The sequence below is a fragment of the Gobius niger genome (genome assembly GCF_951799975.1).
Source record: "Gobius niger genome assembly, chromosome: 17".
Classification (NCBI taxonomy): domain Eukaryota; kingdom Metazoa; phylum Chordata; class Actinopteri; order Gobiiformes; family Gobiidae; genus Gobius; species Gobius niger.
This window is the reverse complement of record NC_136868.1, coordinates 648,375-670,801: the sequence shown is the minus strand read 5'-3', so window position 1 is coordinate 670,801 and position 22,427 is coordinate 648,375. Positions and strand designations below refer to the sequence as shown.

At 44.2% G+C, this 22,427-nt stretch overlaps 1 protein-coding gene across 1 annotated transcript in view; it reads right to left on the bottom strand.

Moving 5' to 3' along the window:
- LOC306977263 (uncharacterized protein) overlaps positions 1-10,985 on the bottom strand; it is a 47,385-nt gene extending 36,400 nt beyond the window's left edge. Inside the window, exon 1 of the mRNA XM_079575468.1 lies at positions 10,849-10,985. Within this exon, the coding sequence (XP_079431594.1) occupies positions 10,849-10,981 (133 nt within the window). The 5' untranslated portion in view covers positions 10,982-10,985. The remainder of the gene's footprint in view (positions 1-10,848) is intronic.
- Positions 10,986-22,427: the final 11,442 nt, after the last annotated feature.

The following is a 22,427-nucleotide window of genomic DNA, read 5'->3' as shown; positions in this document are numbered from 1 at the left end:
TAAATAGGGCAAAAAAATAAATTAATAAATGGTTCAAAAAGTGGGGAAAAAATTGAGAAAACAATACAAAATTTGAGCAATAAAAAAAGAAAGAAATTGGGAAAAATTGGGTAAACATTAGGAGAACAAAAATAATAAAACTGGGCAAAACTTTGGACCAACAGCATAAAAACTTGATGACTTGATGACAGCACGCATTCACAGTGGCACTTATAACACCAGACTAACCATATAAATGTCTGTGTCCATAGAATCATTTAAAAGACCTTATATTTGAGCAGCTTCAGCTTCGTGGTTGTATAAGCTACGCGGCGGCGGAGTGATCTGCTAGAAAATAGTCCCTCAAAATGTGCTGCAGGTCAGTTATATTCCAAACATGACTCTATGGACACAGACATGTATATGGTTAGTCTGGTGTTATCAGTGATTTGCCTCAGGTGCTCTGTGGAGCGGGTCACACTGTTTTTAATGCAGGCTAGCTGATACCATAGACATGCACTAGCTTTGCACTAGCCTAGCGCCACGAAACTCTTCAAACAGAAGAACAGCAACACTCTGGATAACGAGGGAATGAGGCCCTGTGTCAAACATCCTGAAACATCCCTTTAATGCTGTATCTGGACCCAACAAGCATCAAACCTTGGTCTGTAATGTATTGTATTTGTTTTCCGCGCTTCCACCTCTTGCAAATCTTCCCTGATTGAGACATTTCATTTTTAAAGCTTCAACTTTTAACTTTTTATCCCAGAATTGTCCTCTTGTTGTATAATTTAGAAATCACCTTATACTTAAGTAAGGGGCGGACTGGCCATATGTCCACTCTGGAAGAGCACAGAGGGGCCACTGGTGCCGCCTCAACCGAGCTTTACCCAAATCTAAACGCTAAAAAGAAAAGCATCAAAATGGCGAGAAAAAGAGGATGAAAACATGAGAAAAACACAACAAAAAATGATTCAACAAAAATTCAACAAAAATGTGACAAAAATGTGACAAAAATTCAACAAAAATTCGACAAAAATTCGACAAAAATTCAACAAAAATGTGACAAAAATTCAACAAAAACTCGACAAAAATTCGACAAAAATGTGACAAAAATTCAACAAAAACTCGACAAAAATTCAACAAAAATGTGACAAAAATTCAACAAAAACTCGACAAAAATTCAACAAAAATGTGACAAAAATTCAACAAAAACTCGACAAAAATTCAACAAAAATGTGACAAAAATTCAACAAAAATTCAACAAAAATTCAACAAAAACTCGAAAAAAATGTGACAAAAATTCAACAAATATTCAACAAAAATTCAACAAAAATTCAACAAATATTCAACAAATATTCAACAAAAATGTGACAAAAATTCAACAAAAAATCAACAAAAAATCAACAAAAATTCAACAAAAAGTGACAAAAAATAAAAAGAAGGGGAAAAAACATACAACAACGCGAGGAAGAAGGTCAGTTTTGTGGGTCTTAGCTTTCAAATGAGGTGTTCCACAGCCAAAAGAGGACAGACTGCGTTTGGTTTAGGCGGGGGGTAAGAGGTTAAAATATGTATTTTGGGCCAGGCTGGTCAGAGTCCAGGGCTGTTTTTCAGTCCGAGTCCGGCCCGTGACTACAGTAAGTTACGGCACCACATTCTGCCACAGCAGTTGAGATGCTGTGACCACTGTTCTACTCACATCTCACCGGCTACACAGGCCCGGACCCTGTGCAGTATTTTAAAGTTCCATAAAGGAAGTTCCAGCCACAGCCGTCCCGGTCCTCCCGAGGCGAGCCGGGGGAGAGAAACACTGCTTCCTGTCAGTGTTAACCTGATAGTCCTGAATTTAACAACAGGAAACCCAGAGGAAGAGGCTCCTCACATCTGCCCTGACAACAGCATTCCCCTGGAAGTCAGCATAGCTCTGTGTGTGGTTAAACATCTGCCACACTGTCAAACACACACCGGTTTGTGCACCAGCTCAGAAACAAACGATAAACATGCCCACGTTTTGTTTACAGAATGATTTAACCTCACGCTTCTACATGATGCATAAAACAACTGAAGTCAGAATCTCTAGTTTCATACAATGTTTGGGTAACGCTTTATATTAAGATGTGCTTGTGAAGTATGAATAAGGCACTAGTAAGCGTTAATAATATGCTTGTGAAGTATAATAAGGCACTAATAATCTAATTTATCTGTTAACACGCAGCTTATACAGAGCCAAACCTAAACCTAACCCTGACCTTAACCCTGACCCTTGGGCCTTACCCTAAAATGATCACTAAAGCTTATTATACTCAATGAGCACACCTTCATCTAAAGCGATACCAATATTTGTAGTGTTTGTACTCTTAAAGGGATGTTTCAGGATGTTTGACACAGGGCCTCATTTCCTAGTTATCCGGAGTGTTGCTGGTGCCTGGTATATTTGTTTGTAATTCATGCAGTTCTTATATTTGAAGAGTTTCGTGGCGCTAGGCTAATGCAAGGCTAGTGCATGTCTATGGTATCAGCTAGCCTGCATTAAAAACAGTGTGACCCGCTCCACAGAGCACCTGAGGCAAATCACTGATAACACCAGACTAGCGGCGGAGTGATCTGCTAGAAAATAGTCCCTCAAAATGTGATCGTTCATGTGATGCAGGTCAGTTATATTCCAGACATGACTCTATGGACACAGACATGTATATGGTTAGTCTGGTGTTATCAGTGACTCAGGTGCTCTGTGGAGCGGGTCACACTGTTTTTAATGCAGGCTAGCTGATACCATAGACATGCACTAGCCTTGCATTAGCCTAGCGCCACGAAACTCTTCAAATATAAGAACTGCATGAATTACAAAAGAAATATCTCCATAAATCAGCAACACTCTGGATAACTAGGAAATGAGGCCCTATGTCAAACATCCTGAAACATCCCTTTAACTAATAGGTCTAATTTTCTGTGTGTCAAGGACTATCAACAAACTGTGGCAACACGTCCTCCCACCAACAACATTCATTCCCTGAAAGTGTGTTGCCCGACGACATAATGACAGTCTGCATCTGTGGGATCAGGAACAGTCATGATGAGCTCAGCCCGTGACCCCCCGACCCTCGAGCTCAATCAAAACAGTTTAGTTTATTTGGTTAATCATATCACAAAGGCTGCTTCATACAAGGTAAACAACTTAAAGGGACTATAAGGAGTTTAAAAATGTTAAAATTAAGTATTTTCCACCACCTACATGTTCCAGCCATGTCCTAATGTGTAGAATGAGCTCAGACCTGTTCACCACAACTGCCTCTTAAAATCCTGTACGGTCACTCAAAAATGTATCACTTCGGCCCGAATTGCCGTCATGCACGAGCTTAATATAGAAGGTGCAGTTACATATATGGCCAGAGGTGGCAGTAGTGAGTATAAAATGGCCAACTTGCTTCCAGCCCCTTTAATATTCAGCCTCCAGAGAGATTTATGATGTATAAAATCAGCAGACCAGCGGTTCTCAGCTTTGGGCTGGGACGAAATACCGGATACTTGCAATACTTGTGTTTGGAGGCATTTTTATCCGGCTCTCCTCTGTTTTCCAGTAACAGCCCTAACTGTGTTAATGCACTTAAAAGGAACAGGCCACCACTTTTACATATGAGATATGTTCTCGCCTGAGCTTAGACGAGTTGATGTGTATCTGTCTGGTCTTTACACGTGCGCTCAGTCACGCAAAAACGACCAAAGGTATTGTTAGCATTTGGCCTCTCCCAATGTATTCCTATGGCTCCAAACGGGGTGAAGTTGGAAGCGACCAAGCTCTTCCACGTTTTCCCTATTTAAATATGGTTACGTGAAGTGTTCCACTGCAAAGTATAATTACACAAAATTATCCGCACAGTAAAGTGAAGATTACTGCGCGGATTTCGAACTACTCCTGGTATTATTTAGTCTCGCCAACCAGACCCCGCTTCTTTACAGAAGAGGGTCTGGCAACGCTCCATTGCGCGCTTGCAAAGGAAGTGACGCAGCGATATGGAGCCTACCGACCAATCAGAGCAGCTCCCTGAACGGGCGTCACGTTGTTGCGCGTTTGTTTTGTAGTTTTTCAACACAAGCAACGACTTCACGTTATGCTCCGATATTCTTGTATTCTTAAGTTTTTCTGACATTAAGGTCAGCACACACTACACGACTTTTCCAGTCGTAAAAGATTTTATATAGAATGGGGGGTCCACACTACACGACTGGATTCAGTGCGATTTTCGAACGTCTGGGGTTCACACTTAGCGACTGAGAATCGTAAGAGCGAACACACTACACGATTCTGACAAACAGCTGATGTTTTATAACACAGCGCGTCTGTCCTCTACGGCTTCGAAAACTGACCCCAAATCCGCAAAGATAGGTCTGTGTTTGTGAGCGTGGGATAACGTGTGCGGGTACCGATTGGTCAACGGTGTCAACAATGTCACAACACTGCAGCGCTAGGCTAACGCTACTACGAAGCCTTCAACTTGGCTATAGTTCTGTCAAATGGAGATAAAAGTTGGCGAGAGGAAGAAGCGGGACGTATTTCAGTGGATTTAATAAGAAAAGGAGACGGGCGTCAATCTCAGGATGGAGGAGATAACGGAGGAGACGGAGGAGAAAGCGGGGAGGTGAAGCTAAACAGTTCGTCTCCAAACACAGTAAGTGCCGCTAAACTCTGTTCGTGGTTGAAATGTAGCTGGAAAGGGTGGCTGTCGTGAACTTTTGGTGATATAAAGTTGTGCTGTTTCGTGTTTGGGGCTGTGGCCATGAAATGAGTTGTTTGTGCCGCTGGTTTAACAGAGAAGTGAAAAAAGGAGGCGCGGCGGTGTTTTCCTGTCTTTATATCACTCTGTCATTCACATTTGGGGTAAAATCACCCACGTTTCTCCCGTGCGTCCAAAATCGGGCTTAAAAATCAAACATGTTTGATTACCTACGACTGAAGTCTAGTCACGTCTTTCTACCGCCCAAACTACACGATTTGAACAGTCCAGTCGTGACCCCCCCCACACTACACGACCCAACTCTGTGTGACTGCCTTCGACTAGACGCGACTCGAGAAGACTCGGCACGACTGAGAAGAGCGAAATCGGGCATAAAAGTCGTGTAGTGTGTGGTGACAGAAGTCATTTACTGAACTCTGTGTGGCAGGGAGCGCCATTATTAATGTCCGAATGACTACAACTTTCTTGTGACTGTTTCTGTCGTCACATCCGCTATGTTCTCATTGGCTGCTATGCGCTTCGGTTGTCCCACATTAGTCCCGCCTCAAGCAGTAGCTTTTCTACGACAGGGTCGCCAGACTAGTCTCCTGTTTATTAATTAATAAACATCGGAGATTAGTCTGGATGCCAGGCTAGGTATTATTACGCCTTACAATATAGTTCCCCCTTTTATCCGCATAGAAAATCCACATTGTTTAATTGTGTGTAATTATACTTTGTAGTGGAACACTTCACGTAACCATATTTAAATAGGGAAAACGTGGAAGAGCTTGGTAGCTTCTATCTTGACCTGTTTTGGAGCTATAGAGGAGAGAGGGAGAGGCTAAATGCTAACGCCGTCTGCGCTGTGTTTACGTGACTGAAGATCAGACAGGTCCTAAAGAACTCGTCACAGCTCAGGTAAGAACATATCTCAGTATGGAAAAACGCCGGCCTGTTCCTTTAAGGTAAATATATGACTTATCATGTTTACTGACTGCATGTCCCTGTATAAGTGTCATGTTGATTTTACAGTGACCCTCAGCTTCTGTGCAACAATAGTTCTATTTGAACATTTAAGCCTGATGCCCTGCTGGTCCCGCAGTCATGAGTGGGCAGTGTTTGCAAAGGGCAGTTATTCATTAGCCACTAACAAACATGGACTAGTTTGCCTGTGCCTCTCTGGGGGCAAACGCAGCGTCCTGCCCCAGTTTGATTGTCTGTCTGCACGAAACCCCGCCCCCTTTTGCAGCCGGTTTAGTCAAATGTGCATCTGCTCTTAATTATGATTAATATGAGCGGAAAAGCCTCGGCCACATGCTCCCAGAGACTTTACAAACGCCAGCAGCACTTCTCTAATTGGAGAACCGTGTCAGATGTTAAACAACTGCACGGACACGATCACATCTGCCTCCACGCCGGCGTCAGGGTGACTTTGGATCAGCTTTCCGGGGCAATGGGATCCTGCGAGTTCCTCCTGTAGGACTGCACCATGTGAAGCGCAATATCCATGGTCATCTTCAATATTCAACACAAACATGATGAGGAATGTGTTTTTCACCAGACTTCAGTGATTATGCCATTATAAAAACATTCTGGTGATATATTACAACGCCAGTATCATTGTTATATTGTGCAGCAACACGTCCGATGTAGTGAACAGGTATTACACGTTTATTATCAGTGGACAGTTGGGATTTCACAATGGTACTAGTTTACAAGTGTTATCATGTTATTGTATAGACTTTTTTAGCACTTTATGATTTGTCACATGCCAACATTGCACCTTCTAACTTGCACTTTGTATTTGTTTATTGCCTGTGATATGTCATTTTGTTATGTACAGATGGAAATGAGCACAGTGCTCAATCTGGTGCAGCATCTTTTTAATGTAACTGCACTACACTGTCCTTTCAATAAACTAAACTAAACTAAACTATTGACTGGTCTGATTAAAAACAACAAAGCAAATCATATCATAATTGGGTTATATATTAAAGTGGGGTGGGGGTATTGTGCTTTTGTCAGCCCCATAGCACCAGTCTATATCTCACTACAATGATGACAAACCTTCTGTTGGTCTGTAAATGCAGTAAATTAGAATAACTGCCTTGTATAAAATGTCTCTCTCAAAATGGCTGTAGTGAATGTCTTGAAATCGGCCTCTGTCTCTTTAAGAACCTCTGAGCCTTTAGACACGCCCCCTCCACACGCTGTCTGGGGCATCAGTGGGGAGGGGGTTCTGCTGAGGAGCAGTGGTTGGTTACTCGGCTGGTGACCAAAGCTCGGAGGCGTCTCCAGGAGGTGGGGGCGTTCCTAGGAGGACTCAGGCAAACCTATCCCTAAAATGGCCGCCATCAGAGTTTTTACAGATTACTCAGAAATACGTGAATGTGCCAAGGCAACACTTCAGCCATGTTTTTAATGAGGGAGTGACAGAATAACAGAATGGAAAGCTGGAAAAAGTCGAGTTTGCAGAATACCCCCCCTTTAAACTAGGCAGAAAATGAATAAAAGATTTGACTTCAGTAGTTTTGTTCAATGGCCATCCCTAATTTATTTTGCTATTTTGTGGATGTGCTGCATCTGATTTCCATCCATCCATTTTCTTCTCTTTATCCGGGGCCGGGTCGCGGGGGCAGCGTCTCAGCAGAGACGCCCAGACTTCCCGATCCACACACACCTCCTCCAGCTGTTCTGACCCCGAGGCCACACCTCCTCCAGCTGTTCTGACCCCGAGGCCACACCTCCTCCAGCTGTTCTGACCCCGAGGCCACACCTCCTCCAGCTGTTCTGACCCCGAGGCCACACCTCCTCCAGCTGTTCTGACCCCGAGGCCACACCTCCTCCAGCTGTTCTGACCCCGAGGCCACACCTCCTCCAGCTGTTCTGACCCCGAGGCCACACCTCCTCCAGCTGTTCTGGGGGGGGGGCACCAGGCCAGCTCGGAGACATAGTCCCACCAGCGTGTCCTGGGTCCACGAGGCCTTGTCCCACTAGGACATGCCTGGAACACCTCCCGCGGGAGGCGACCAGGAGGTATCCGGAACAGATGCCCGAGCCACCTCAGCTGTGAATGAGCAGTGACTCTACTCCGAGCTCCTCCCGGGTAACTGAGCTCCTCCAGCCACCCTGCGAAGGAAACTCATGTCGGCCGCTTGTATTCGCGATCTCGTCCTTTCGGTCATGACCCAAATCACATGACCATAGGTGAGGATCACATGACCATAGGTGAGGATCACATGACCATAGGTGAGGATCACATGACCATAGGTGAGGATCACATGACCATAGGTGAGGATCACATGACCATAGGTGAGGATCACATGACCATAGGTGAGGATCACATGACCATAGGTGAGGGTCACATGACCATAGGTGAGGATCACATGACCATAGGTGAGGGTCACATGATCATAGGTGAGGATCACATGATCATAGGTGAGGGCGGGAACGTAGATCGATCGGTAAATCGAGAGCTTTGCCCCGACTCAGCTCCCTCTTCATCTGCATTTGATTTAACTTTAGAAATGACGTGTATAACAGTAATAGGGAATATAATCTAATGTAATATCTAATCTAATATAAATGTATTAATAACAAACTTATAGCACTTTTCTACCTCCATTAGGCCCAAAGGAACCGCTCACCCATTCACACTCTTATTCACACACCAATGTACGCAGACACTGGAGGCAAGATGGAAGAAGTGTCTTGCCCAAGGACACAATGACAGTGTGCATCTGCAGAGGCGGGGCTTCAAACCCGCGACCCTCCGATCATGAGACGACCCGCTCAGCCAACTGCACCATGATGCCCCCCTTTAGAGTAAAACTGATCCCCTCACATTTTAAATGAGATCATGTGATGAAGAGTGGTGCACTGAATGGTGCTGCTGCCGGATGCTCTCTCATCGAATGCAATTTCTCCATCTGTGAGATCAATAAAGTACCATCTTATCTTATCTTAAGACAGGCAGGACTGTAAAGCAAACATCGTGGGAATCTCACTTTATTTGATTAATGATCTCGTTGTCCTGGTAAGAGAAGAAAACGAGATGATTTGATGATTTAATCGCACTGATGACGTCATGTGGTTTGATAAAGTGACCATGGCCTCCTGCTGCTGATTCTGTCACCCACTGTTTCTTAAACATTACGTTAAAACTGAGCAAATGCAAATAATAAGCTCAGATTTACATTTGTATTAATGTGAGAAGAGTCTTGGTATTGAGGAGTTCACGCTCTGAATAAGTCGTTCTCCTCTCAGACTTTACGCACGAGTTTTAACACATTTCTGTTGCAAAAGTCGTGTCCGTGACTCTGTTCAAATCATGTTTAGTTTAGATCCATTTATCTGCAATCTCACATTTTCCTAACATACATAATATGCAGCTTCTATATAGACTATGTAAATGTCTTTAAAAAAAATGGACGACATCATCGTCCATCACGATGGTTCACTGTAAACATCGTCAATGGCCAATTAAGGGACATCGGTCCAACCCCAGCCCTCAGACCAATTTTTGGTGGACCTCGGCCTTCTCGCTGAATACACCATCAGAGATAATCCTTTTTATCCATCCATCCATCCATCCATTTTCTTCCACTTGTCCGTTGCCGGGTCGTGGGGGCAGCTGTTGGAGCTGCCCGAATCACATTGCACCAGCCCTTTATGGCTCCTCCTGCAGGTGGTGGGTCCACGGAAGGACGGCCTCATGATTCAATCCAGGCCTGTTGGTCTCTCATAAGGGGCTTCTGACCCGCTCTTTGTCTGACCCGTCACCTTGGACCTGTTTGCCATGGGAGACCCTACCAGGGGCACGAAGCCCCCGACAAAAGAGCTCCCAGGATCATTCGGGCGCTCAAACCCTCCACCACGTTAAGGTGGCGGTTCATGGAGGGGTCCTTTTTATTTGAAATGTAATAATTCTACACAATTCTATCAAAAACTAACATGTTATATCATGTGACAGACGGGCATGAAGGTAGAAATGGGAAGTACTGAGCGCTGTCCTCTTCTTCTCACTGCAGACTTTGTTTTATCATGATACAATATTTAATTTATCTGTAGTCTGTTCATCACTATTCACATGGTGTCTCCTGTCCCCCCCCCCCCTCGGGAGTGCCTGTCTAGATCGAACGGAGGAACCTGCATTCTGGAATCCGAGGACTGGACAGTCTGTGATCTTGGCCCGTCTGCTGAGGGATCCTTCGGCCCTGGGTCTCTATAGCCTGTCCGTCCATGGGAGTGGATCTCTCCTTCTGTGGTTCTCCCCAAGGTTTCTCTTTCCTCCTGCCGGGTTTGTGAGTTTTTCCTCGCCGTGCTGGAGAGTCTAAGGACGGGGGACGCCCACGCCGCTCGTCGCCGCCTCCTATTGGACATTATATTTGCCTGGATTCACCTGAACTTTTAATCGTCATATTTATTGCTCTGTTTTATTGCCTTAATGTTCGGTGCAGCTGTGAGGAACTTCTGTTGTGATATTGGGCTTTACAAAACCATTACACTTAAAACTTTTAAGCATAAATAAAGGTATTGGGCACAATTTAATCCTCTGCTGGTCAAAGGTTTCGCGGCACTAACACTGATCTATGGCCCTTCACCATAGATGGTCTATTTATGGAGTTGTGAAATGCCTGTCCAAGGATTTCTTTCCCAATCCTTCCAGCAAAAAACTTACCAAAAATAGCCAGTATTGATTGAGAGGGATTACATAAGCTCTTCTGCAGTGGGAGGATCAGCCCTGATGAAACTGCAGTGGAATCAATGCACTAAAAGTAGATCTGGTGACAGCACTGGCCTGTCACGTCCGACCTCTGGTACCAGATGTGGGAGGGGGCAAGGAAATGACACGATTCCTGCTAAAACGGCCGATCTTTTCAGGGACATTTAACCCAAAGCAGATGTCGAAACACTGAGTAAAGCACATCTTCTACACCGAGTTTCTTTTATGCCCAGTCACGGGTTGGTTGTTCTTCACGGTGTGTGGTTTGGTTCACACGCGCCAGCTCTCGGAGAAGTCGCGGTCAAGCGGGTGCGTTCTGGTTGTTTGGATAAGACACGACAATGGCGCGCGTAAAACAGTGATAAATGACATTGCGCGCGGTTTGGACGCGGTTCATGGCACCAGAGAGAACAGGCAGACACTCACCTCGTAACTGCAAGTCACTGTGGCCAATGAAAGGCTTGTAGGTCTTCAGGATCTCTGCGTTTTTGACTCTGCCCGCGCTGCCCCCGAGGTTGTAGAAATAATCCAGCAGCGCCTCTTCACTCACGTCACCCATCGTGTCTGTCAAACAGGCTTCTCTCCTGGTGTTTCCTTCTTATGCCGCCGTGATGAAGCTCCACTGTGCCATTACGCGCAGCTCTTCGTGGCTAATTTGTCATAGTAAAAGTCTAAACTTCACTCCACCCAGTGCGCGCAGGCTGACCACGGCTCCTCCTGCGCCGTTAACCCTTTCCTGCCAAGTGGCTAAAAAACATGAAAACCTGGGACTGACAGTGAGCTGCACGTGGCTGTTCATGAAGTTAGAAAGTTATTATGTCCCCGTTGTGCAAGCCCCACATTTAGGCTGACTCTGGGACTGGAAAACAGCCCTGGACTCTGAGCAGCCTGGCCCAAATTAGCGTAGATGTGACACTTCCACAAATACATATGTGAACCTCTGACCCCCCGCCTGAACCAAACGCTTTCTGTCCTCTTTTGGCTGTGGAACACCTCATTTGAAAGCTAAGACCCACAAAACTGAGCTTTTTCCCCACGTGGTTGCTGTGTTGTGTCACCTTTTGTATGTTTTTTTCTTTCTTTTTGTCACATTTTTGTTGAATTTTTGTTGAATTTTTGTCACATTTTTGTTGAATTTTTCTCATTTTTTTGTTGAATTTTTCTCATTTTTTTTGTTGAATTTTTGTTGAATTTTTGTTGAATTTTTGTCATTTTTTTGTTGAATTTTGTTGATTTTTTGTCACATTTTTGTTGAATTTTTGTTGAATTTTTGTCACATTTTTGTTGAATTTTTGTTGAATTTTTGTTGAATTTTTGTTGAATTTTTGTTGAATTTTTGTCACATTTTTGTTGAATTTTTCTCACATTTTTGTTGAATTTTTGTCACATTTTTGTTGAATTTTTCTCATTTTTTTGTTGAATTTTTGTTGATTTTTTGTTGATTTTTGTCACATTTTTGTTGAATTTTTGTCACATTTTTGTTGAATTTTTCTCATTTTTTTGTTGAATTTTTGTTGATTTTTTGTTGATTTTTGTCACATTTTTGTTGAATTTTTGTCACATTTTTGTTGAATTTTTGTCACATTTTTGTCACATTTTTGTTGAATTTTTCTCATTTTTTTGTTGAGTTTTTGTCACATCTTTGTTTTTCTCGCTATGTTGATGCTTTTCTTTTTAGCTTTTAGATTTGGTAAAAGCGCGGTTGAGGCGGGACCGGTGGCCCTCGAGCCAGTGGCCCCTCTGTGCTCTTCCAGAATGGACATATGGCCAGTCCGCCCCTGGGCTTACTCGTTATATCTGTAATAAATAACTTTAGTTTATAACAACAAAATCATCAGTGACATTTTTCATTGGCTAGTTTCTCCACTGTTACCATGGAGATCCGCCATCTTTGCAGCTGTTAGCACACATTTACATGGACTAACATGAGCTGAAACCAAGGCCGTGGGAACCCAGGGTGCTGAGGGCGCTGCAGCACCCCCTGGTGGATAGTTTGTGAACTGCAGGCAATATTAACCCCTTAACTCCCACCTGAACCGAGCACGTTTTCTCCAGCTTTACCCCAATCCAAAAGCTTCTGGAAAAAAGGTGTGAAAATAGCAACAAAACTGAGATGAAAACAAAGATGAAAATGTGAAAAAAGTGACAAAAAATTTACGAAAAATGTACAAAAAAATCACAAAAATTGACAAAAATTGGACAAAAAATTGACAAAAAAAACGAAAAAATTGACGGAAAAGTGAGAAAAAATTGATGAAAAATTGAGCAAAAACGGATGAAAAAGTGACCAAAAAATTACAAAAAAAAATCGAAAACATTCACGAAAAAGTGACAAAAAATTTACAAAAAAATGACAAAAAGAATTTGACAAAAAAAATGTGAATAATTTGACGAAAAAGTGACAAAAAAGTCACGGAAATGTGACAAAAATGAGACGGCTGCCTGACAAAAAAAGTGATGATAAAAAATCTGACGTGAGGAAAAAGATCATTTAGTTTTGTAGGTCTTTCACATGAGGCGTTACACTGGCCTACAGGATTTGAGTAAAGCTGAACTGGAGAAAATGCTCTCGGTTCAGGCGGGAGTTAAGAGGTTAATAAATAGGATTTATGCACAGAAAAAGTATTTTGGGGGTACATTTTGTCCCTCAGCGCCCCCTAACTAAAACATCTTCCCACGGCTCTGGCTAAAACAGTATAAAAAGTGGAGAAAACAGCCGTGGAACAGCTCCGTTACTGCTGAGTCACTGCTGGTAAAAAACATCTAACTCACTGTGTTTTAATGTGAACAATAACTCCAGTGTTTTAACTTCTAAAATCTCCATTAGTTTACAATGGCTGCTAATCCCATAATGCACCAGGGCCAAGACCATGAAAGGGCTTTTGGCTCCTGAAATGGTTTGTCATTCAGCTTCAACTGGCTTTTTGCTTTCTGCTTTTTGCTTTTTGCTTTTTGCTTTTTGTTGGCTTTTTGGCGGGAGGCCGGTCACTGTTTGCTTGCACGGCTTCCACTGGGACACTGAGGTGGGGATGATTCCCAGACAATATTTGTTGAATTCACAACATTGAGTTTGATGTATTTCAGTTTTTTTTAGTGAGTTTAGCCGAGTTTGTTCCCGCTGTCGCACAGACCTCACGGCCGCCCAGGCTTTCGCAGGTGCCGAGTGTGACCGAGTTCAGGCTGGAGAGAGAGCGTTTTGTATTTTCATTTTGTTAAATGGAGATAAGTATTTATATTTATCTGAGGTTCGAGAGCCGGACCACACCTCCTATACGCCTCTTCCGCCCGCCGGCCTCTTTAAGCCCCCGACTACTAACCTCGTCCTCTCGTTCGGAGTTTCCGGCCCCTCCCTCCCTTCTACTAATATTTTTCTGCTATTTCTACAGGTAGGGGACGAGAGCCCGTGAGCTTCCCCCTCTGAAGCCCCAAAACGACAACGCCAACGTTCTAAAATAAACATCTTTTCATACATCATACCTGAGGTTGTGGTTCTTGTGAGCGAAATTATGGAATAGTACAAAAACACGAGAAGACGGCGGGAAACGGGGCGTATATATAGAAAAGTGCAGTTCTAGTAACTGCAAAGATACTGAGCAGAACCTCAAGCTCCCAGGCCTCCGGGAGAGGATCCGAGCTCATAGGAAAAAGAGACCGCGGAGGATGAGGAAGAGGTTTATTTAATATATATATATGTGTATATATAAGTGAAATAAAAAACCCAGCACGACAGAGTGGAGCTACAAACATTAACTGAAAACATTCTCCTTGTTGATAGTGCAGACTGCAAAGCACCACCACATCCTCCATAAGCCTGTGTGGGATCGCTAAAGCGAAGGGGAGGCTCTCGGACTGGCCTCCTCAAGCTGAAGCCAATGACCAGCTACTTCAGGACTCTCCACTTCATTGAAACAATGGCAGATCGCTGGCACTGGGTGGTTGTCATTGGATTTATTAAGGTGAAGAATTGTCGGATTGTGATGAAATGTCATTACCACAAAGTAAAAGGAGCGTGTACTTTTTTAACCCAGTTTCTCTGCATAGTTTGACTCAGAAATTCTTATAAATCTTTACAATGTTTACATTTTATATTAATTCACACAGTTCTTGTTGGGTGCACTAAACCACACTCAGTAGAAGGTCATACACAACACGTTTCCTTTAAGCCTCAGACCTGTGTTGTAACTTTGTTGGGGGCCGCACATTGCCGGCTGTTCTCCATACTTTATGTTGGAAGTTACACAGGGAGAGTGCTTTGGTTTCTCTTTTCTTTCGTAGTTTTCTGCCCCATAGAAGCCAAAGTGTACCTTGAACACACAATAACGTCCCCAACACTTCGACACTTGACTTTTTGAACCACTTACGGCCACTTTTCGATGCGAATACAGCACAATAACATGGCTCAAAGCTCGAAAAAGTCCATTCTAAAGAGCCTTAAACCCCCCCCCGCCGTCGGGCAGGTATTGGGCGCAGAACACACGTCGTCAGATTAATTGCTTTGTAAATATTAAACGTGTCGGACTTACATGATGTTAATCCCTCCGTCCTCTGTCAATCCCCGACTCCATTTAGAAATGACCAGTTTCTGTTCCAGACCTGAGGAGAAGACAATATTGTAATTACTATAAGCTCCTTACGCACTGATACAATTACTGAGGCGAGCGGTTTACATGGAAGAGGGACCTGACGCTCTTTTCATTTAGGAAACAACTGCACTTTTACCGGGATAAAGACACTTACCCATAAACATATGCCCGGTCTCTATGTAATGAATTACAGACGGCAGCTGGCGGTGCATTACAGTATTATCACCTGCTGCAGGGAGAGGCGCAGACAACGGCACAAAAACTCACTCCCAAACAGCAGCTTTTAATCTGTGATGGAAGGTTTGATTTAAGTCTTAACCTCTTTCTGGCCTGTGTTGATGCCACATGTCTGAGCAGAGGTTTCCCGTCCACACAGACTGAAATGAGGGAAGGAGAGATACATTCATACACTGCCTGACCAAAAAAAGACACCACCTTCAGCTTTGATCACAGCTGTAGCGTTGTTAGCGTCTGCAATGTCAGAAGATTCATTTCTCGGTGCAGCCAGGGGCCGGAGGCCATGGCTGTATCTACCATTGAGGTCACCGAGGTCCGGACCTCGGTAAAATTTTAGCTTTTCTTTTTTTTTTTTTTTTTTTACACATTGAATCCTGCGCAAATGAATGTTGTAAACACGCGCTTCTACAGGCGGAAGAGCCTCTAGTTCAGACGTGGATGAGCTTGTTCTGAACCTAAACGTGTCCACTCTGAAACCGGACCTCATGAGCCGCTTTGGACCCGAGTGCGTAAAACTCGGCGGAGGTGCGGCTGAGGCTGTGAGTCAGCCTCACTACAACAGCAGCGCATGAACCGCGCCAAAGTTTGATTCAATTTTCATTTAATATTTCAGTATTTATTTAGGACAAGACCTTCTTATTGCCTCTCACTCAGGCGAGTAAAACTGTTTGGAAAACCTGCTTCACAGTAATAATGGATGAAGATATTAAATAGATATTTTGTTTTGTGATATTCATCATGTCAAAGTATGGGGTACGTGACTCGTCACCTAACACTTCAGGGGGTTCACGGCTGCACCCACTGCCCTTGGATAGACTGATGGAAGCGAGGCCAGTCTGCTCCATCTGCATGTCCGACCACCGTCCACTCACTCACACATTCACTCAGGCTCCTGGTCCCAAACGGTGCAACAAAAAGCAATTTTTGAAAATGGCTCAAGGATGAGACAAAAGTGTTTTTGATCACTTAAAATACAGGAAATTATATCTGAATCTTTAAAAAATTCCTGGGGGAGGAGCCCCGGACCCCCCGGTTTAAAGAATTATCCGGACCTCACTGTTTTTTAAATCCTGGCTACGGCCCTGCCGGAGGGCGTCCGGTCTGGGAGCCTCAGAGTCTCATCTCTGCTGTTTGCGGATGATGTTGTTCTGTTGGACCTTCAGCTGCCCTGGGGCGGTTTGCAGCCGAGTGTGTAGCGGCCGGGATGAGGATCAGCACCTCCACATCTGAGGCCATGGTTCTCCTTCCCCTCTACAGGTCGGTGGGGAGTCCTTACCTCAAGTGGAGGAGTTCAAGTATCTCAGGTCTTGTTCTCAGTGAGGGACGGATGGAGCGTGAGATGGACAGACGGATCAGTGCGGCGTCAGCAGTGATGCGGTCGCTGTATCGGTCTGTCGACCCCGCCCTCACCTATGGTCATGTGACCCTCACCTATGGTCATGTGACCCTCACCTATGGTCATGTGATCCTCACCTATGGTCATGAGATCCTCACCTATGGTCATGTGATCCTCACCTATGGTCATGTGATCCTCACCTATGGTCATGTGATCCTCACCTATGGTCATGTGATCCTCACTATGGTCATGTGATCCTCACCTATGGTCATGTGATCCTCACCTATGGTCATGTGATCCTCACCTATGGTCATGTGATCCTCACCTATGGTCATGTGATCCTCACCTATGGTCATGTGATCCTCACCTATGGTCATGTGATCCTCACCTATGGTCATGTGATCCTCACCTATGGTCATGTGATTTGGGTCATGACCGAAAGGACGAGATCGCGAATACAAGCGGCCGAAATGAGTTTCCTTCGCAGGGTGTCTGGGGGGGAGGAGCTCAGTTACCCGGGAGGAGCTCGGAGTAGAGTCGCTGCTCCTTCACGTGGAAAGGAGCAGCTGAGGAGGCTCGGGCATCTGTTCCGGATACCTCCTGGTCGCCTCCCGTGGGAGGTGTTCCAGGCATGTCCTAGTGGGACAAGGCCTCGTGGACCCAGGACACGCTGGTGGGACTATGTCTCCGAGCTGGCCTGGTGTGGCCTCGGGGTCAGAACAGCTGGAGGAGGTGTGGCCTCGGGGTCAGAACAGCTGGAGGAGGTGTGGCCTCGGGGTCAGAACAGCTGGAGGAGGTGTGGCCTCGGGGTCAGAACAGCTGGAGGAGGTGTGTGTGGATCAGGCTGCTGCCCCCGCGACCCGGCCCCGGATGAAGCGGAAGAAAATGGATGGATCTTGTATTGGTGATGGGCGAGTGTGACCCCTGTGCAAAGCTGTTCTTCAGCACATCCCAAAGATTCTCAATGGGGTTCAGGTTCAGATCCGGACTCTGTGTGTGAAAGTCTCATGTGCCCTGAGCCTCTTTCACAATGTGAGCCTGAGGAAACGTTGACATGCCAGTGTTTTTACAGACTGAGATATGTTCGTACCTGAGCTTAGACGAGTTGATGTGTACCTGGTCTTTATACGTACGCTCAGATGTTGTTAGCATTTAGCCTCTCCTCCTCTCCTCTGTGGGGCCAAGCTCGTTTTCCCTGTTTAAATAAGGTACAGGAGCAGTTACACAAAACGAACATGGCGACTGAAAGTGCTCTTCAGGTGTTCATTAACCTTACAATACAGCACCCCTTTTTATCCGCTTAGAACATCACTCTTTCAGCCATCTTGTGATTGGGCTAATGCTAATAGCAATTAGCAAGTCATATTGACCCTTTAATTGTTTGGCAGGAAGCTAGATTCCTGTCTATTTCCATTGCAGCTGTTGTCATGGTAGCGATAAACAAATGTTGTTGGAAACACGTCTCATGTCATTCCTCTTGTTCTTGCACCTTAAAGGATCAGGCCCCCATGTTTACACACTGGGACATGTTCTTAGACGACTTATGGTGCCCTCAGTGTTTCGTATGCAGGGGTTCACTTACTTATTCCGTGCTTGTTGTGAAGGTCTCAGGTCTTTCTGCAAATATTTTGATAAACTTGTGAATGAATGTTTCTATTGATGATCGCACGTTGTCCAGCCTCACACCAGGGTCCTCCTGCTCCAGACTTCACAGAGGGGAGAGGGTTTTGGTGTTGACGTGCTGTTCCATTGGTCCTCATCTCCAATGTTCATTTTGACAACACATCTTCTTTTAGTTTTAGTTTTAGTCGAGATTTAGTCAAAAAAAAGTTTGACTAATTGAGTGGACTTTGCATTGATAATATGTATTATAATCATGTTTAATGTTGTTCCTCTGCTTCATGGAGCTGCTCCACATGAACAAAGCTCAGAGCTGATCCTTAAACAGAGAATTTACATGATCTGCACTACAAAAAGTAAATATCAAGCATTGGCTTAAATGACCTGAATTGAGGAAATGTTTCTTGTTTTGAGCGGTTTTCACTCATTTAGACACTTTTCCTGATCGGACCGAGTTTCCTTTGCTTGTTTGAGGACATTTCAGACCAGTTCTAGGGTAAATCTCGCTTGAAATAAGAAAGTAAAGTTGCCAATGAGATAAGACCAACTTTCTTTCCCCATTGGCAAAGAAAATGACCTGAAATAAGGACGACATGTATCGAAACGAGTCAGAAACATCTCAGAACAAGTGAAATAATCCAGGACAAATGCCCAACAACTTCTTAACCAGTCAAAACAACTAAAATGTGGATTATTGTGCTCAGATTGAGATGTTTATACTGATCTAGTTAAACACTTTTTGCTGTGTGAGGCTCTTTCAGTAGAAGTTTGGATGATTTTAGTCTCTCCTTTTCATTTTTATTTAGTCTGATTTTAGTCGACTCAAACATCTGGACATTTTAGTCACAGTTTTAGTCTCATGAGAAACTTTTCATTTAGTTTTAGTCCAATTTTAGTCACAAAAATATCACTTTGACTAAAATTAAGACTAAATATTTTAGTCGACGACATTAACACTGGCCATCTCATGACCATGACATTGTGTGTTCCTCCCAAACTATTCAACTTTGGTTTGCAAAGAGCTCTTGGATGCTCCACAGCACCACTGGAAACAAACTTGAAGGAACAAAGTCATGTGTGGAGGAAACAGCAGGGGTGCACTTACTTTTTCTTCCTACTGTACAGTTTATTGTTTGCAATGAGCTTTGTATTGCCTGGATAATGTAAACTTATATTTTGACACTTCTATAGATTTGAGATTGTAGTACTTATATACATTTGAATATGAAAGTAGAAGTGGTGAAGTACAGTAATGTGGTCACATGTTTGTGAGCAGTGAAGGTCAGAGTCCGCGGCCGCCCGGATCAGGCCCAGATGTTGCCGGGTTATGGCTCCATATGGCTGCAGCTCGTCCCGGGACCTTTTCACAGCGCCGCTCTTGTAAACACGCTTTAGTTTGCTGTTGTCTTCTAGCCCTCCTGTAAAACATGTCCTAAATCCCATCACCTCCCGCCGGAGCAGGGCTGATGCTGATGAAGGCTGTGCTGGTCCCATAAGCCCCCGGTGAGATTACACAGCCCGGCCGGAGCGGGGAAACGGCTTAAAGAGGGATTGTTTCGATGGACAATGGTGTCTACCTGCTTTTAATCCGCTCCAGAAGAGGACAGCGGCTCGGCAGAGTTTAATAAAGGAAAGTGCTCCGGTAATCGGGATTTGCTAAAGTGCCCCTTTGTGTTAATCTGACATTTTTACAGCATGGTTTTTGACATCTGCTGCAGAGGCTGGTGTGACTGTGAGCTGGAGGCGGATGTTACTGTGATGTTCGCCGGGACACGGGTTCACAGGCTCACTTTGAGTATTGCTCCGTCTCTTCTGCACCAAAAAGGGGATTCTAAGCAAGTAAAAAATGTCTTACTTTAAGAGACAAGTTCAGATTTTTTCCCTAAAAAGTAATAATGTTTTGCCGAGCAAAGTTTTCTTGAGAAGAAAAATCTTATTTTAGGAAATAAAATCTAGCCATTTCTTCTTCAGATATATTTGCTAAAAACATGTTATTTTTTCTTGTAACAAGAAAGAAAAACTTTTTGAATCTTCTTCAGCTTAACTCCCGCCTGAACCGAGAGGATCTTTTTCCTCCATCACTTTTTTTTTTCATCATTTTTTTGTTGGGTTTTCAACTCATTTTTGTCATTTTTTTGTCACATTTTTGCCACTTTTCCATCCTTGTTTTCGTCTCAGTTTTGTTACTTTTTCACAGCTTTTTTCCAGAAGCTTTTGGATTGGGGTAAAGCCAAACTGGAGGAAATGTGCTCGGTTCAGGCGGGAGTTAAGGGGTTAAGAAAAACTCAGATCAACAACTCTTAATGTAAGAACTGCTTCTCACAGAGAGATAAAACATTCCATTCTTTACAGTGGGTGGCTCGGTGGCACAGCGGTTAGAGCCTCAGCTTCACAGCTCGAAGGTCCCGGGTTCGATTCCCACCAGGACGGGGCCTTTCTGTGTGGAGCATGTTCTCCCCGTGTCTGCCACTAAAAACATGTACAATAGGTGAATCCTCCAGCAGGTGATTCTGACCATCAGCCTGGCTCCACATCATGGAGGCGGGTCTCCGGGCGCAGCAATACTTTCCTTAAATATTAGTATTTATTAAGAACATTTTACTCAAGCAACATTTAAGTCAAATATCCACAATTTTTCACTAAATAAGAATGTTTTCCTTAAATTATTCCATTTCCTGAGGACATTTTGCTTAATTCTATTTATTTGCTTAAATTTAGTGTTTCTTTCTTGTTTTATGATGAGAAAAAATATTCTAGAAATAAGAATTCTTAGCAAGAAAAAAATGCCGACCCCATTGGCAGAATTTATTCCTTAAAACAAGACAAAACGTCTTATTTTAAGATTGTTTTTCCTTGTTTTTAGGACGGCACTTTTTGCAGTGTGGAGCCTTTAAACCGCAAGAAACAAGTCAAATGTTGGGCAAAGGCAGGGAAAGTTTATTTGTAGAGCACAACTCATACACAAGGCGACTCAAAGCGATTCACATGAAGACAGATCCAGAAAACATCCGCTGAATCATGAATGAATCACATTCAAAGTGAAGAGAGCAGATAAATCACCTTCAGTGTCAGAGTCACGGCTAAAAAGAACAGTTCCAGCCTTCGATGTGAACATGGTCAGAGCTGAGGCCGGGCTCTGTGGCTGAAACAGTGAAATAACTAAGTGATCATCTGTCTGTGGCTCAGGACAATCGTCCACTCTGAAAGAAGAACGAGCTCCAACTCTTGTTTCCAGATCAGTTTAAACCAGTTTGGAAATAAACATAAAAGAAAAGAACTCTCTCTCACCTCCTGCTCCCGATAAAACACCCCAGCAGTGCCATGTGGCCTCCACTCGTTACAGAGACGAGATGCAAGCTGGTCTTTCTATGCTCACTACTGCCCCCCCAGGTCTTACACGTAACTGCAGTCTCTATGTTAGAGACTCTGAGTGACCGTACAGGATTTTAGAGGCAGTTGTGGTGAACAGGTCTGAGCTCAGTCGACACATTAGGACATGGAGGAACATGTAGGGGGAGGAAAACATTATTAAACTCTGTATAGTCCCTTTAAAGCTCGGTGGCTGAACTCTGGAGGTTCTTAGCTTTCAAATGAGGAATTGAAAGAATAAAATTTTCATGCACAAGCCGAGCTATTAATTGTAAGAAAGAAGAAAAAATGGTTCTTACGGCTCTAACATGTCAGAGACTTTGGTGGAGCGACTGTTTTAAAATCTATTCTCTGAGACCGGAGCACTGGACTAATATGGTCGTGTTTCCTGGTTCTCGTCAGGACGTGAGCAGCAGCGTTCTGGATGTTCTGCAGCTCTGACCAAGGCCGGATTCATGCAGGGGCTTTCAGGGGCTGAGTCCAGGGGCCCAGCAGGTTCGAGGGCCCCTGGGCATAAATCTGAGACTGTATTAATCTCTGTAGAGAAATGAGTTCTCTGCATTTGACCCGTCCTCAGTGTCACATGGGAGCTCCAGCCTGGGCCGGCGCTCGAGGACCCGTCTCCATGATGTGGAGCCAGGCTGGGGGTCAGAAACACCAGGCTGGAGGATTCACCTATTACATGTTTTTTATAACCTACCACTAACCTACGCAGACACGGGGAGAACATGCAAACTCCACACAGAAAGGCCAGGTGGGAATCGAACCTGGGACCTTCGAGCCTTCGAGCTGTGTGGCACGAGCACTAACCGCTGCGCCACCGTGCAGACTCCCTCACATTTGTACCTGAACCAGGACTA